At 35.8% G+C, this 17,650-nt stretch overlaps 1 protein-coding gene and 1 long non-coding RNA gene across 4 annotated transcripts; one reads left to right on the top strand and one right to left on the bottom strand.

The window, feature by feature from the left end:
* The first annotated feature begins 5,781 nt into the window (after window positions 1–5,781).
* Window positions 5,782–16,689, top strand: LOC129941207 (alpha-endosulfine). Of its 2 annotated transcripts, none has more exons than XM_056049780.1 (4): window positions 5,782–5,930; window positions 7,070–7,214; window positions 13,201–13,320; window positions 15,983–16,689. In XM_056049780.1, the coding sequence occupies exons 2-4, from the start codon at window positions 7,170–7,172 to the stop codon at window positions 16,154–16,156; spliced, it is 339 nt and encodes a 112-aa protein (XP_055905755.1). In that variant the 5' UTR covers window positions 5,782–5,930; window positions 7,070–7,169; the 3' UTR covers window positions 16,157–16,689. The 2 variants fall into 2 exon arrangements, with proteins under 2 accessions (XP_055905755.1, XP_055905753.1); XM_056049778.1 differs by having other exon boundaries at window positions 5,789–5,946.
* LOC129941208 (uncharacterized) lies at window positions 5,922–6,794 on the bottom strand. Of its 2 annotated transcripts, none has more exons than XR_008780830.1 (3): window positions 6,563–6,794; window positions 6,364–6,502; window positions 5,922–6,311 (listed from the first exon to the last, which is right to left on the bottom strand). It is a non-coding gene; the product is annotated as an uncharacterized LOC129941208 (long non-coding RNA). The 2 variants fall into 2 exon arrangements; XR_008780829.1 differs by having other exon boundaries at window positions 6,364–6,474.
* Window positions 16,690–17,650: the final 961 nt, after the last annotated feature.

Raw genomic sequence — 17,650 nt, 5'->3', positions numbered from 1 at the left:
GTTCAATCCCTGCCTTTGCCATCTAAACTTCTTTTTGCGGGTATTAAATCTTGTGAGGAAACTACACTCTCAGACTCGGGAAAAACTGTAGGTTCCCTCCATCCCTGAAACGACACGCACGGGCAAGGTTCATAGAATCTTAATCCATGGTTTTTATAGGGATTTCTGAATGTGCGATTGTACAAATATTCAACAGTTGGAGCTATTTTTAAAATGTACGTTATATTCAAAAAAAGAAAAAATGAAACTACATTAGCTAATTTCGCTGTTGTCACTAAATGCTGTAACCCATAGAAACTACGATGATATTACTATAGGTTTTATAAACAAAGACGTCAGTAAATTTGTGATATGTATTTATCGTCATTATTCAAAGAATCAGCAAAGATTTGAACAAATATTGTTTTACAGAAAATAAACATCGTAACTTTGGGTCTCCATTTAACACTTCCTGTCATCAAATTTGACGTTTGTATTGTATGTAGTGGTGTCTTTTTGAAATCCAAATTTCATTTCGTTTCGTGACACGCTGAATTTGATAAATATGCAATTTATTCAAAAGGAACGACCTGAAAGGAAAAGCTTGGAAAGAAATAGCAAAACAGTTTCATAAGGATCCAGCAGATATGAAGAAAAAACTGCATTACCTACGAGCAGCGTATGTCTATGAAAAAAAAGTTGATAATTCTAAGAAAGCCGGCTTAGAATCGAAGATGTATTTATCTTATTATCTATTTTATTTTAAAGAGTTCATTTTCATAGACAGTATAATTGTCATAAGAGGAAAACAAACTAATTTGTCTCTAGTGAGTATAGTTATAAAAAAAAACAGAGTAGCTACACACAATAAGGTAGCCATAATTGTAACACGGTTTCCTAACATTTTCATTTTTGCAAATTCATGTTCTTGGCATGAGGGGGACGATATCTTATTTTTCAAACCGAAAAATATCATTCATTACTTATAATTTTATTTATAGGATGACACATTGGAGCCAGCCAAGGAGGTAACTCTACTAACAACTAAAACCTTATCTGATCGAAGGGAAAAACAAATTGGACGACGCGACGTCGCTTCAAGAAGCTTACAAACTGATGATGCCATAGCCTCAATATCAAGCACAACTGTTTCAGAGCCTGGTAATAGTTGTTTCTTAAAAAAAGTGTTTGAAATTGTTTACCATTTTAGATTCAAACATATACGATGAATTAATACGATGAATTAATAGAATATTAAATTAGTTATTAAATAAGTGATAAACTTTGTTATTATGAAATAAAATGGTTTCATTATGCGAGCATAAAATAAATCCATCTATAAGTTCAACAGGAATCAAAAAAATACTTGTTATAATTTAATTTCTTTTTATTTTCGCCCACTAGTATGGTACATCACCCTCTGATAAACAATAGATTTTAAGATTGTCAGGAATTTTGCACGGAAATTTATAAATAGAAACGTTTTGTTGTGCAACACTTTGCGGTTCTAAGGGCGCCACTGATTTTGGAAAATCTATGTGTTGATGTTCTTCTGGAGGCTTTTTTTATGGATCTGAAATATAATTATGCAGCACACAAGACGTTTTAACGACGACATCGCACTTGTTGACTGACACTTCCATTGGTCTATGACAAATTCTGAACCTTGAAATGAGCCGTCCAAAAGCCATTTCGACTGACATTCTTACTCGACTTAATCTATAACTAACGACTTCCTGTGGGGTAGAAAGATTGGCCTTATTTCCAAATCCCTTCATTAGGTTTGTGTCGAGGTCATATATATCGTCATCAATAAAGAAATAAGGGTTAAGAGCATCCTGGCCCTTGAGTTGAGAAGGATCGGGAATAATCAGCTTTCCAGATTTAAGCGCTTGGTATAAGGTGCCATGAGCGCCACAACAGCCAGAAGAACAGTGGTGAAGAAATCCTTGTAATTAAAGAAGTATCCGGAGTCCACGGGTGCTTTAATTCGGACGTGCTTGCCATCGATAGCACCAAAGGTATGAGGAAAGTCACATATGTTTTCGAATTCTTGGACCACCTCAAGTCATTTGTGTTGGCTTAAACAATATAATGTTCTCAGAATGCTCAAATTCACTTTCACCGTAAGAAATTATATTAACTAAATTAAAAAACTAGCCCTCAAATGCGATACATAAAGGGCATCTTAAATGACACCAAGTACTTAAGACATAAATCGGCTTATCGTCTTCCTTGAAACTCGGGTAAGAAATTCTAAGGATCTGTACGAATCATCTGTTCCAATGTATCTTAACAATATGAAAAAAAGGTAAATCAACAAAAAAGTTAACAACAACACATATGACATTTGAGTTTGCTCATGGCAAGACATAATATTCCCAGTAAAAAAAAACACTGGATTGGGGATAAGATTGCGGAAGAGAAGTTGGATTGAATCTTACTCTTGTGGAACCTCAGGGTAATATTCACTACGCACTTTCCAAAAAAACAGTAGATGTTTTTCTTACTAAATGGTTTTACAAAAGCGAAGAGTTGGTCGTCCTGCAAAGTTGACGTTTGGTGGTCAAAAACCAGTCCAACGGATTAATGCGTGATGAGGCCTATTTGATACTGGCCTTCAAAGGCAGAAATTTATGATCACCAAATTGTGGCTTAAATAGAATTATAAAGACACCCAATGAATATGGTTTCAACAAGATGGCGAAACTTGCCATTGCTCAAGAAACATTCGATATTGTGCGTAAGCGGTTTCTTGGCATAGTTATCTCATGCCGAGGTGTGAATTGGCCAACAACATCGCGTGATTTGACCTCTTTAAGCTTTTTGTGTTAGGCTTTCTTAAGTTGCAGGTCTATGTAAATAAGACGGAAACCTCCCGATGCCTCTCGATGCCATGGGTCAAATTCAGCTTGATTTATTCGCTAAACTCATCGAAAACCACACCTTTTGAATTTGAACGATGTTATGCAGGGTTACCCATTTTGCGGTTTCAAAATCAAAAGTAAGTTTAACACATATAAAATATTTTATAAAGTTTGTACGATGACATTATGTGTAGAACACTTCATCATTTAAATGGCCACCACGCGAATTTTTGCAAGCATCGATTCTTTTGAGGTAATTTTTGACCAACTTTTGATACATATTGGCAGTTAGTTCAGCCATAACTTCATGAATGTTGGTTCTTAAGTCCTCAAAGGTTAAAAATTCAGCTGCATAAACACAGTCTTTCACGTAGACTCACAAAAAATTCCAGTGGTGTCGTATCGCATGATCTTGGTGGCCATTTGATATTGCAATAAAGCCATGTTCGATGGAGTTGTGAAAAATGAGACAACGTCTCGTTAAAACCGTACATTCTCCTAGTCGTATCTTCAATATCAGGCAAAAAAAGTCGGTTGTCATATGACCATAACGCTCGGAATTGATGGTGACAATCTTTATATTATCATTTTTGATAATATAACGATCCAATCACACCTCCGGACCAAAGAGCGCACTAAACAGTGACTCTTTGTGGACGTAATGGCCCCTATTCAATTATTGTGGATTCTCAGAACTCCAAATGTGACAATTTTGTTTATTACCATACACATCGAGTGCGAAATGTGGTGTGTGCTGGACTTTATATGGAGGTAGGTGTAGATCCAAATGCAAATTACACCATAATGTGACATAAGGAAGTCCTAACTCCTGAAATCGACAAGTAATCGACACATTCGAGTCAACGGCAACAGCAGCAATATTTTCATTGGAACGAGCGAAACGATGATGCACAGGCGTTACAATATCTGTAAACAATCCAGTCTCTTCAAATTTCTTTATATTCACATTATTTCTCCTCTTAAAGCACGATTTGTGGCTGTGGCAGAATTTTTATAGTCGGTTTAGAACCATTTATATGCGTTATGCGATAGCCATTTATTTTTGAAAATGTCAGATTTTTAACTAAATAATTGGTTTAACAATTTATTTTCAGGGATGTCGAATTGCCGCTCTATGCTTTTGAAACCACAAAATGGATAACCCGTCGTTTCACACAATGTCATTAATAGGGCTCCCAAATAAAGATAAAATCTTATTGATATCTCGTATACTTCTTGTTTTATTCAGTTTGACAATCGACAGTAGTACCCGTAGCATGATGGGTAGTGCTTTGGACTGTCATGCCAGAGGTCTTGGGTTCGATCCCTGCCTATGCCATAAGTCTTTTTACGGGTATTGCCTCTTGCGAGGAATTGACAAATCCTTCAAGAGTAATTCTTGTCATGAAAAAGTGCTTTCTCAAATTAGCCGTTCGGATTCGGCATAAAATTGTAGATCCCTTCTATTCCTGACAACAGTTCTCGCACACATGAATGGTTGAGAGTTGTAAGACACTTGGCCCTGGTTCCCAACGGACTGTTGCGCCACCCAATTTATTTTTTTAAGGCTATAGTAATTTTATTGGCATCGGAGCGCCTCATACTTGTTAACAAAATGCCTTCCAGATGCACAAGAATCTTTCCCGGCCGTGTAACGAGTAGCTATATGAGATAGGTATACATATTGTATCTTATTTCACCATCCGTTCGAGGATTCAAAATGTGGGTAAAGAGAAGGTACAACGGTAACCACCATCCCCAAGCAGACAACCATTGAACTCCCCATGATAAAATTTTTGTTTAATTCTGCTTTCCCTAATAATTGGGGAGTCATGAGTGCTGCCTCTCCAGCGGCAAACAATTACATTAATTTTTGGGGATGCGCGTCGCATACTACTTGGGTATTTATCGAGTATTACATTTTACTGTTTATACAGTTCTGCCCTGATGGGCCACCTACTTTTGGGATCCTTATGTGGGTACATTCAACTGCCCCAACCACCTTAGGAATCCCCCGTATTTGCGAGAACTTGTTGACAGTTCTTAGCTGGTCCGAAAAAGAAGAATGAAGTTTTTTTTTTTAATAAACAAAGGTTTTTTGGTAGCTAATGCTATTGCCACTCGATTACAAATTTGGCAAAGTGTAGGCTGGCTTAATCCGGGGATGTCTGCTCCATCGTCTTGAATCTATAAACAAATCATAAAAGGTAAAAATTTCGAATTAGTTTGAACATTCAGTACAAACTTACCTCGTTTCGCCCCAAAATCTTTTTTTGCAGCCATTTCTTGGATATTTATGGGGATGTGGTATCCTCTTTGTCGCTGCTGAGGTCCGAACGTATAATTCCATTTATTTGTATGATATTCTTTTTCGAAAATCTATATTTTTTTTAAATTCTTCGTTTTTAGGGTCATTGTGTTGAACCTTTTTTTATAAACTTTCCGCCTTCACGGAGTTAGTAAAACGCGATTTAAATTATTAGAATCATTAATAAACGAGCTAAACTGGATAGGCATTATTGTTTTCTTTTTAATTTCAATAATGGAGAGAAATCAAAATGACATTTACAAAATACCAATAACAATAATTTTCTTATGTATGCTCTGTTCAACCTCAAAACGAGTTTAGCTTATTATGGTACTATGTAACCTTGAATAAGCTTTATAAATAGCATTTTTGCGTTTAGAGGTATTTTAGAGATTACATAACTTTATATAGGCTCTATATAGCGTTTTCAAATAAGACTGTTAATATATCAAGTTTCTTAAATATCAGTTTGCATCTTAATTATTTTTCAAATTCAATACTCTCTCTTGATGTTTTGTTTATTGAAATTATTTGTTTTCCATTCTTAACCATTCTGTTTCCTGCATAATGATATTCTGGTATCACTAACCGCCATCACTCAAAATTTGTTTATTTTACCTGCAGGTTGTCAGCCATGATTTTGGATAAATTTGTTTTGCCAAAACCAAAAGCGCAGCAGCTGAGCGAGTGCGTCCGCCATCATCAATCAAATTATAAAATCGAAACCGAACGAAACCGTTGAAAGACAAAAAAATAAAAAAGAAATATAAGGAATTGTAATTAACTTTTGAAGTAATTAAAATATTATTAAATTATTTGTATTTTCTTTTCTCAAATTTGAAAACATATATTCCCAAGATCTACAACAAAGTAATTGAAACAATAAAATCAAGTAAAATCCAAAGCGTTAGTAATGAAAAAGCAGGAAAAATCCATCCGCCATCAATTCATCGTTTTTTCTCGTGTGGAAATCGGCAAAATGTCATTGAGAAATAATCCCGTTGCTGCAACAAAAGACAGTTCCATTTCTTTCTATTTTCTTTCCAAAGAAAAATCATAATTTTCTCAAGTCGTGGCAAATGGCAATGGAAATTGCATTCGCATCGTAAGCCTGTTTGTGTTTCGCTATCACATTGTGGAATAGGAAGAGCCGGAGGCTGAAAAAGTAAAGATTAACTCGTGATATATTTTTAGTCTTACAAGTTGCACCAGTGAGCCGCCTGCCGCCGACGCCGCTTACGCCGACATCAACGTCGTCTCGTCTCCTTTGGTTGTGAGTTGGTTGTGGGTTGCTGTGGTTCGTCGTCCGTCTGTGATTTTCTAATCCAAATAAATCGTTTTTAAAGTACTATTGGATTTTTGGCAATTACAGGTTTTGGTTTTTGTCTATTGCGAATATTTGTGTTACCATTTTTGGTGCAGAACAGAGTACGCCGACGATCATCTCGTCGACCCCCTAAACAGGCTGCCCTTGTATCACTTTCTTGTCCAATCACCTTCTATGGGAATTCACTTTTTGAAGCTCAGTTCAATGCACATCGATTCACCGATGACGAGAATTGCTTCAGTAAATTTTGTTACATTAATAATTGTGTTGATTCTGCTTCCTCTTGGTCTCCAGTGCCAGCCTCCATCTCCACAGTTAAAACCACAGCAAAAGCAACAAAATGTGTGTTGTGTATTTTTGCGGCAACCATTCGTGGCCAATTAGCATCGATTGCGCTACAGCTAGCGCTTGGTCAAACAAGCGTGACTCAAGCTATATTTTACTTGAATTGCAAATTTACTCCTTAAGTATCATTAAATTAAAGTTGAGAAATTAAAGACATATATATTTCCCTGTTGATGATAACAAAAGATTGATATAAACATCACTTTTTTTTCATTTTCTTATTTGTTTATTGTATATTTCCAGAGGCCTTTTGTTGTTATCTTGTTGATAAATTTATTTATTATTTATTAATTCATCGACGGAAGGAAAAATTTAAAGCAAAAAACAGAAAAATCAAAACAAAATGAGTTCAACTGAGGAAGCACCAGCAGCAGCCCAAGAGCCACAGGTGAGAGTTAATCTATTTTTACTTTTTTGGTTTTGTCTTATTTTTGTTGGTTGAAATTATTGAGCTTTCGGATTCTATTTGTTTACTTAATTCATGATCTTTTGGTGGTTGTTTTTATTTTGTTTCATTGAGGAGACAAAATTCACAAATAGATTTTCTTATTGAATTCATACGTTTAAAAGAAAATTTCGCTGATACGCAATTTAAATATAATTCGCAACACAACGAAAGGATTTTATTGTTTGTATAATATTTTGATACGAAGTCTATAATGGTCACTTTCATTGATAGAAAAAGTTACATTTGCATAACTTGACTCTATAAGTTGTTATTTTTGTCCATACTCCCTCGGCACGGAGAGAAGTGAAAGTTGTTTATATAACAAAAGCAGGAAAATATTAGCAAGTCAACCCTAATCTACGACCTATAAGCCTATCATTATTTCTTCTTAAGAGCTTAGAGAGATACATTGATATTCATTTAAGGGCAAGTATTGATACAAGACTTCTATGTCTATGACTCAAAATGCATGCCGTTTAAACCGATTTGCCTTTACAGTAGAAAGGCAAGTTGGTGAAAACGGCTTTAAACAAATTACATAGTACGCACTATCGAATACTCCATTCATCATAGAGAGTTCAATATTGTTGCTTTTCTTGACATCGAAGGCGCATTCAATCACATCTAAAATAACATATTTGAACGTAGATAGTTCGCTTGGGGAGTTAATTCATTTAATGCTGACTAGCAGAATAATAATTCTGCTTAAAGATTCGTTAGTAGAGGAATGTAGCAAAGTGGTGAGTTACAGAGTGATTGCCTGAGCGGATGACGTTGTTATAGCGCTTTCAAAAAAGCATTTTAACACCCTAAAAGAACTTTTATAAAAGGCCTTAAACAAACTAATACCTTGGGCTGATCGGTGTGTACAAAATCGAATTAGTTTTATTTTCGAGGAAATACAAAATTCCATATGTTAAAAATCCATATATTAAAGGGATCCAATTAAAGTTCTCAAACGAGGCTAAGTACCTGGGTCTTATTTTAGACAAAAACTAAATTGTAAGCGCAATATACAAGCATGATTCAAAAGGGCTACTGTAGCTTTTGCAAACAAATTATTGGTAATAAATGCGGCTTACAAGACCGATTTGCTGCATTGCTTTAAGGCTATTAACCGCGACAAACTTAAATAAAGTTCAGCGTTCAACTTGTCTATGTATAAGCGGATAGCTCCTCATCTGTTGCGCTGGATACATTACTCTACCTAACACCTCTGGATATACTTGGGAAACAAATAGCTGCAAGCTCTGTAATTCACCTTAAAGTGTCATCGCAGTGCGTTAACAACAATATTTGCAACTCCGTAATTCTTAAGTATTCAGAAACAATTTCAAAGCACATAGACTGTACCATCCCCCAACTGCAATTCGACAAAAAATTTCAGATTTCTATACCTTTCAGATCCTTACAGATGTATCAAATGGATCACGTTTCGGGAAGACTCAAACTGATTTCATTGAGCCTCAAGAAAGCCTCAAGATTCATGTAGTATAACAATGGGCCATTAAACTGGCCTTAGTGTGTCCTACTCCATCGCGTACAGCCACTTTAACCTAACCTAAGTTGCCATAGCTGGACTCTTGTGGTGGTCTTCTTTTTGGTTCAGGTATCCCGAGAAAATTTTGAAGTGTGTTTCGGGTTACTGTCTTGCAGAAATACAAAACCTTCACCGATTAATCGGATTCCAGATACCAAAACGTGGTCTTCCAATATAGTTTTATAGACTTCTTTATCCATTCTTCCCATCACTCGTGTCCATCGAAGGAAAAACATCTCCACACCATTACTGAACCGCCTCCATGATTTACAGTTGGGACCCAGCATTCTGGTAGCAGCTTCTGTTCAGCACTACGCCTGACGTACACTGCGATTTGAGCCAAATATCTCAAACTTGGACTCATCGCTCAATAAGACTGTTGAAGTCTTCAACTGTCCAATCCTTATGGGTTTTAGCCAATTCCAACAGTTTGATCTTGTTTTGGGGTCGTAGAAGTGGTTTCCGCACTGTAACGCGCCCAAAAAGTCCAGCATGCCTTAGCCTTCGTTGTATCGTTGATACAAATAATGGTTCTTTCCGGTTTTAATTGATTTCGGCGCGTTTTTCTGGTGCTGTTTTCTTTCTAGAACGCTTGCTTCTAGTGATGATATGCAGATCTTCGGTTTTCATTGTAACTATAGATCGTCAAGACCTCGGTTTATCCTTAAAACCTGTGAACTGCTCCTTTGGATATCTTTAGTTTTGTGGCAATTTCTCTTTACGAATAGCCTTCTTCAATAAGGGTCATAATCGCAGATCGAGTTTCAATAGTTAATTCCTTAACTTTTCCCATGATGCGCACTTTGTTTACTGGAGAAGATCACAGTCTCAAATAAATTTAAATTGGATCAAACCGAGCATTATATACTAAATCGTAAATATGCAGGTATTCAAATTATACATTTTTGTACCCTTTAATATTACCCCAGTCATAAAAAATTCCAAATTGAATGTAAAAAGTCACAAAAAATAAAAACTATCTGAAATCCAAATAGAAGCCAAAAACCCAGTACTGTTTTTTTTTTTAACTTTTTTTCACAAAATTCCTCATAATTTACAGAAAAGGATTAATATCTAGGGTTTTTTCACTTGCACCTTTTATGAATGGTCTAAGTTAGCAATGCAGGTACAAAAATCCTATATTCATTCATAAACCCAAGCGCCAGGTACAAATAAAGCAACCCTTTGAAGGTGGTCTCAAGCTTTTGACCGGTAGTGTATATTCTTACTATTGGGATTATCTACTTTATTTTAACACGTTAACAAACTATTCAATGAAGAATTTTATAAGCAGATAAATTAAGAAGAAGAAAAATCTCAGTTGGTTAAAAACGTCAAGTTGTTGGTAGAGTTTCTTTATATGTAATTGATTTCATAATTATGTCTAAGTTTTCTTTAAATATGTAATGCATCCAAGTTTTCTTATTTACTTTGTGGGTCATCTTTCCAGTAGAGGCATTTCCTTAAAGGACTTTCCGGACGGAAAGACGGATAGCTTATGCGTGCTACGAGTCCAGTCCATCTGAGTCTACCAAGCTTTATCTTTGTGGCTATACCAGCTTCATGGTATATTTTCTATAGCTCATTGTTATACCTATTCTAGAATTGTTTTTCACAAAGGGGCAATCTATTTTCATGTAGAAGTGAAACAATTCTCAATCAAAGTTTAAGGACCTAGTTGGCTCTGAGAAAAATAGAATTAATACATTTTATTTCAACTAAATATCAAATATAATCTATTCACAAATAAAACTAATTAACATTTTCTGTTTAAATAAAGTGTTCCTATTCATTCTTTTAGGAATCCTGGGTAAATAAATGCCAAAATGTTTATGTTGATTGCCTTCTAAGTAGAAAAAACAACGATTTACAAGAGTTATTGATTTCATCGCTGGTGCCTTTTCCTGAATTTATAGCAGTGCCTAGGTAGACGTATTTCTCAACTTCCTCAAAGTTAAAGCTGTCCATGCTGACATTTTGTCCAAGACGTCGTCGTTCAATGTCCTTTTTTGATGACAGCATATACTTGGTCTTGCCCTCATTGACCACTAAACTCATCTTCTCTGCTTCGTCTCAATGCTCAAAAACGCTCCGCTGACATCACGCTCTGATCTTTCAATTATGTCAATATCGTCGGCGTATCCGAGTAATTGGATGAACCTTTGAAAGATTAGGAATTTAAGTTTTGAACAATTCTTTTCAGAACGGTATTGAAGAAGTTGCAAGACAGTGCATCGCCTTGTCGTAAACCTTTCTGACATTTAAAGTATGGTAAGATCTTGTCCGATATTTATTAAGCTTTTTTCATCCCCATTCTTCAAAAACGTAAAAGTTTGACAGGGAAACCACAACAAGACATTAATCTGTAAAGTTCTTTTCTATAGATGATGTCAAAAGTTTATTTGAATTTGATAAAGAGATAGTTATTATCGTCTTGGTTTTGCCTCTGTTTCTTTTCCAAGATATGTCGTCTTCTTTCTTGATTATTGGGCAAACTATGTTAGATTCCGTTCATCTCCAAGTCATCTGCTGCTTTGAATGATTCGGCAGCGATGCCGTTATGTCCAGCAGCTTTGTTTGACTTAAGGTTCGATATAGCCTTTGAATTTAAAAAATATTACCATATTTCGAACTTCTTTAAACTTAACACTGAATAATCTCTTCAAGTTTAGAACAATAGCGTTGTTCTATAGTTTAGTGCTGATTGACGAACTTTGACAATAGGATTCGTTTGCCGTGTTCTTCAATAATTCTTGATCTTGTACCAATTGAACGCAAAAAAGGGCATTCTAAAAGGACTGGAAAGCTTTTTTTTTAATAAAACTCAATCCATTTAAGATATTTCAAAAACTTAATATATGAATTAAACTTGACTTTTTTTATATTACCATCGCAGACACGTTTGAAGCGGCCGATTCGTTGGCTTACTTGGCCACATATTGACTCTGACTTAACGTAGCCCCAAAAAAAATAGTCGAGAGACGTTAAATCGCACGAAATGATTGGCCAATCGAATCACTTTTTCTTGAGATAACATGTAGGTGGTGGCCCATCCTGTTGCGACCACATGCCTTCCAAGTTCAAATTTTCCAATTCGGACAGTAAACGATTGGTACTCAAGGCGCTATAACGCTGGACATTAAAGAAGCTATCGTTTTCGTCGTAGAAAAAATTTGTTCCAATAACGCTGCCGGAATGCAAATCGCACTTAACAGTTTTTGCCTACGCAAAGTACACTATAAAGTGGTCTGAGCGATGCCCAGATTGGATAACACCAAAAAATCGACTGATTTGGGTCGTTTCGCTTCAGACTGGCAGTGATATATTTAACACTTTGACCAACCCATTGTTTCACTGACACGGCAACATCACACAACGAATACGTAGACTACAATTTGTGCACTAAACTTGTTATTGTCTGCCTACTAGGACGAGAATTACGACCCCAAAGTTGTGGTCACCAACTACGAACTACATACGACGCGACGGTTGATGCTCGTTAGTGTACTTTACCATGGTGAAAATGTAGATTTTATTGAAAAGATGCAAAGTTGTCAAGTCATTATTGGAAAACCCGATAATTGAACTATACAACTACTTAACGTACTTTTAGATTGTGCAATTTATATTTCCGGTCTTGGTAAATGAAGGTGCTTTTTGACACACATAATTACGAGGCTATCTAAATTTATGAAGAAGTTTTTTTTCAATAGAATTCAATTGTGGCTTACACAATTTTTTTCATTTTAAACATGATGTACAGAGATATACTTGTACGGATTGCGTATTTTTCAGATAATAAATAAAAACAATCTTCAATTTATAAAATCAAACTGCAGCCATAAATAAAGTCAGTTAATTACGTTCATTGGAGGAAATTAAGTTAATTACTTTAGGTCTTTCTTATCTCGATTTTGGTAATTAATTTCCGGTATTTGAATGCAATTGTTTTTTCAATCAATTGGTGATCATTTATTTTGCAGAAGTTCATTTCGAATTCGATCTTTTGATTTCGATTGCAACGCCGTCTTTCGATTGCGCCCTACAAAATGTATTGAAGAAAACGATTTTTTAACCCACAAATTGCTAAACTTTCAATTTAACTTTTTATGTCGTCAAAATATAATCGGGACTCTTCGACTCGAGGCACTTTTAACCAAAAAGCAAAAAGAATAATCGTGGTTCGAAGCGACTAGAAAGCAAAGTTAATTAAAATAAATAAAAATAATACTAGGTGAAGTAAACAAAAATAAAAAACAAAGCAATAAGCCCCGAGAAGACATACGAAATCAAGATTCATAGAAGTAGGAATAAAAGAAAACAATATGAATATTTCCCCAACGACTCTGTTATCATTGTAAATAAAATAATCCTTTTCTTTTCTAGTCAAGTCCACGTGATTTGGAAAAAATCGAAGAGGAGAAACTAAAATCAAAATACCCTGGAGCTGGAATGCGGGGACCTGGCGGACATTCAGCGTTCCTACAAAAAAGACTACAAAAAGGAGTAAGTAAATTATGTTTTATATATTAAACAGGGACCGCCTCGATTTGTAGTAAACACCTCATTAGTCGAAAAAACTCTCACTAATCAAACATTTTTGTTGAATTCTCAAAGATACAAAATATTTTATAGGACTAAATTTGAAAATAACAGATTAATGAGGGTTTATTATTTTTATTTTACAAATTACGCCACAAAAGGTATTCAAAAATAACGGGTTATCCATTCGCAGTTTCAGAAGTATAGGGCTGGAATTTGACATCCGTTAAACTAAGTTGTTAAACTAATTTATTTTTCAGTAGAAAGTCTGACATTTACGAAAATGGATCGCTTAACTATCGCACAACGCATATAAATTGTTAAAACCTACCACAAAAATTCTAATTTGCCACAACCACATATCGTGCATTAAGAGGAGATTATGGTTTACATATTCGTCCAACTACGAAGCAATTGACAAAATTGTGAAGACATTTGAAGGGACTGGATTGGCCTGTCAATCATCGTTTCGCTCGTACCACTGAATATATCGTTGCTGTAAAAGAAAGAGTTGCCGAAGACCCGATTGTGTCGATTTCTCTTACGGCACATTATGGCGTATTTTGCATTTGGATCTACACCTACATACATCCATATAAAGTCCATCTTACAAAACAACTGGAGCCAGCTGACCATTTACAACATCGTAGATACGTCGAATGGGTGTTTGAACAACAGGCGGCTTGAAATCGATCTTTGGGCGTTCACATATTACGGCAGAGAAGATTTTGTAAGCGATGTTAAGTAGACTGTCTCCTTTTTTCATAATCGGACAAACAATACTGAAGTGCCTGTTGCGTGCCTGTTGTTTGGCTGCATTTGCCTACGGACATTCCTTATTAAACCAGGGGTTCCTTTTGGCGATTGCTTGAAACCCAGCACATCAGAGGCGGCTTCTCTGATTGCATCTTGGCAATGTTGTCACTGGTTTTCGATAGATTGTGTTGGCCGCAGATAACTTCGAAAGAAGTTCAGCATCTTCCTGTTTTCCCTTGGGTCTGGAAAACCGAAGTGCTAGTGGTCCGAGTCGATGTTAGCTGCTCGGAAAGTTCGGACATCCATGATGCTGGAAGCGTGTCTGGCGTCGATCGCAATATGGTTTATCTGGTTGACGGTAGATTGATCTGGAGAACTGCAAGTTCCTTTGTGGATGTTGAGGTGTGGAAAACGCGTACTGGCTACTATGACGTTTCATCCGCAGTAAAATCTATGAGCCTGAATCCGTTGTCGGAAGTTTTGACGTGAAGGCTGTTTTTCCCGATTATTCTTCCAAAGTTGTCTATCCTTCCCAGCTTGGCATTAAAATCGCCCAGGACAATTTTAATATCGTAGCTAGGGGGCGTGCACGCATATCAGGCTAATGTTGCCGAATTTAGCCTTGATGCGGATGGTTATCAAGCACTTGTAGATGCACCTATAGCTCAAGACTTGTTGCCTAAGTCTGGCTCCAATGTCAAAGCCGCATCCAAGTAAGCTCTGTTGGTTTTCTCGGTAGCCGTCACCACAGTAAATATCGCCGTTTTTCATCCTCTTTTTGCCCGGATCATCCCATCGTATTTCCTGGATGGCGGTAATGCCTGCTTTATAACAGTCTAGGGCCTCCGCTAATTCTTTGGCCGCACGTGGTCTGTTAAGGGACCTTACATTCCACGTGCATATCCGAAGGTCGTTGTTCTTAATTCGTTTGCGTAGGTTGTCAACAGTAAATCCGTCCGTATCCGAGACTTGTTGGTGCTTCGCAACTATGGTGTTTTTACGTGGCCAGGAAGTCACCTCGACGGCACAACCCCCAAATTGGAAGGCCATATCCTTAGTATAACTGCAAGGACGGGGAGCCGGATTAACCGCTCCTTATAGGCCTGGGCTCCGAATTAGTCGAAGAAGCCCTATAAGGTGTTCACTTAGTAGTTCAACCTTGCTTGAACTGTAGACCCCACCGTTGATTCCAACTCGGGAGGAGAGGTGCTTTAGTGGAAACACCTCCCCCCTCCTCTCTAGTCTGTCTCGCCACAACAACTTTCTACTGGGGTTGGAAGTTAATCTCCAGTTGAGGAACTAGGCACCCGATGTTCACCGCGGGGAGTTGAGAGTAGGAGTTGATAGATAGATGTGGGTTTTGAGAAAAACCTGTGGACGCTTGTGTCCTCTTGAATGCACATGTTTACCATTTGAACACATGTGTTTATTGAAGGATACATTTACTGGACGCCTTATTTCTCAACTGACCACAAAGATCATGCGATTCGACACCGCTGGACTTGAGTTTGTGGGGCTACGTCAAAGACCGTGTTTTTGCAGATAAACCTTTAACTAGCTCTTAAGAACCAACATTCGTAAAGTTATGGTTGAGCTGCCGCCCAATATATGTTAAAAAGCGGTCGAAAATTACCTCAAACTAATGGATGCTTGCAAAAATTCGCGTGGTGGTCATTTTAAAGATGTCGTGTTTCTAACATAATGTCAACGTTCAAACTTTATAATAAAAAAGAAATATGAAAAAAATATGTATGTGTTTTGTTTATGTTTACTTTTGAAACCGCAAAATGGATAACCCTGTTCATTTACACATCATCCATTGTGAATATCCTAATCAATCCAATCAACATAATATTTCTTTTCTTTGTAGCAAAAATTCTTCGATTCTGGAGACTATCAAATGGCCAAGCAAAAAGGTGGCAGTGTTAAACAGGTTTTCGCGAATAAAGTCTCCACCGGTGAAGCGATCCCAACACCAGAAACAGTGCCTGCTCGTAAGACTTCAATCATACAGCCATGCAACAAATTCCAAACAACGAGTTAATTTCCAATTATCTCCCTTCTACCCAGCCCCTCTTCCCTCTTTCCTCCTTCTACCCCTCTCAATGTCCTAAATATTTCCCAATTATTAAAACTATACTCTCCACCTTAAACTAAAACAGTGAACCGAGGATCATTATGTCCTTAACAAAGAAAATAAAAACTAAAAAAAAGTTACAAAAACAAAAAAACATAATACTATATTAATAATACTACTCATACAATTTATAATAATTATTATTATTGTTTTTTCTCGCTAGAAGATTTAATTCCTTTGTCATTATTATTATATTTTCTTTTTTTGTTTCTATTCTATTCTTGATCAAGTTGTATTTATTTTCTTGTATTAAAAAACAATTTTCCTAGTATACATAAACCTTAATTTGTTTTGCTCGCTTGTTTGCTTTTTTTCTTTTTCCCTCAAAAGTATTGTCAATAAAAACAAACAAATTTAAATTAAAAAACAAAAAAACAAAACAGCAGCGTAAAAAATTAAATATTTTTAATAAAATTGTTGCTCTGAGAGCTTAAAAAATAGTTATTTGGTTTTTATTATTTCATTGTTTTTTGTGTGTTAGTTCTTAAGAAAATGATGAAGTTCCTCAGAAGGTCTTCACAAAAAGAGGGTTCCTACAAATCTCGGAAGTGAGATGGAATGCGGTTTTGAAAGTAGCTTCTAAATAGAATAGAAAAATTATGCTGTTTCAAATTGATATCATCTAAATACATAGCTGTTGTTTTTGGCTCGAAGCATTGTTGCTTTTCATAATAATTTGTATTTATTTATTACATCAACTGGTGATTTTGTTTCTTATTCATTTTGTCTTCTGCTTCACTGCTTCACACAAACGTTGCATGTTGTTGTTGTTGTAATTTAATTCTTCATGTGTGTGTTTGTCTTTTTCATTGTGATCTTATTTCAACTAAGGCCTAAAACATTGAATTATGAAAACAAGACAAAAAACAAAAACACTTATAATTACAAAAATGTTGCTTAAAAACTAATTTCATGTTTTAGAATAACAACGAGGTAAATTTTTGAAAGTGTTTTCAACAAAACAAACCCATATATACTAATATGCTTACATATTTGCCTTATTTAAGTGAGAAATTGACAAAAATGCTGAATTAATAGAACAAATAAAACAAAGAAACAAAAAATAACCATTTGTAGAAAAACAAAAGAAACTGAGAGACAAAAATTAATAAGCATTAAATAATGCAGATGAAAGAAAGTTTAAATCTTTGGAATTTAATTAATAAAAAAAGAAAAACAGAAAAACAAAAATCAAAACTGTTGAAGTTAAACAAATTTGGAATATTGTATTTTTTAAAGTTCTTTATTTCTAAGTTTTAGGACCTCAGAGTATCTGCATGTTTGCACCAGTAACAGAATAAGGGCATCTATAAGATTTTCTTGGTGTCTAGAGGAGGGGATTTTATGAGGATCAACATCGCTTGATTAAAATGTTACAGAAAATAGACAATTGTTTTTCTT

This window comes from Eupeodes corollae, chromosome 1 (genome assembly GCF_945859685.1).
Source record: "Eupeodes corollae chromosome 1, idEupCoro1.1, whole genome shotgun sequence".
NCBI lineage: Eukaryota > Metazoa > Arthropoda > Insecta > Diptera > Syrphidae > Eupeodes > Eupeodes corollae.
Note: the sequence above shows the minus strand (reverse complement) of the source record. Positions and strands in the feature narration are given on the sequence as shown.

Bases quoted from the DNA above. Each gene is read 5' to 3' on its own strand.
- LOC129941207 (XM_056049780.1), top strand. From the start codon at position 7,170: ATGAGTTCAACTGAGGAAGCACCAGCAGCAGCCCAAGAGCCACAG. The intron at 7,215-13,200 runs GTGAGAGTTAAT...TTTCTTTTCTAG, and splicing joins CAGCAGCCCAAGAGCCACAG to TCAAGTCCACGTGATTTGGA. The intron at 13,321-15,982 runs GTAAGTAAATTA...TTTTCTTTGTAG, and splicing joins AAAAAAGACTACAAAAAGGA to CAAAAATTCTTCGATTCTGG.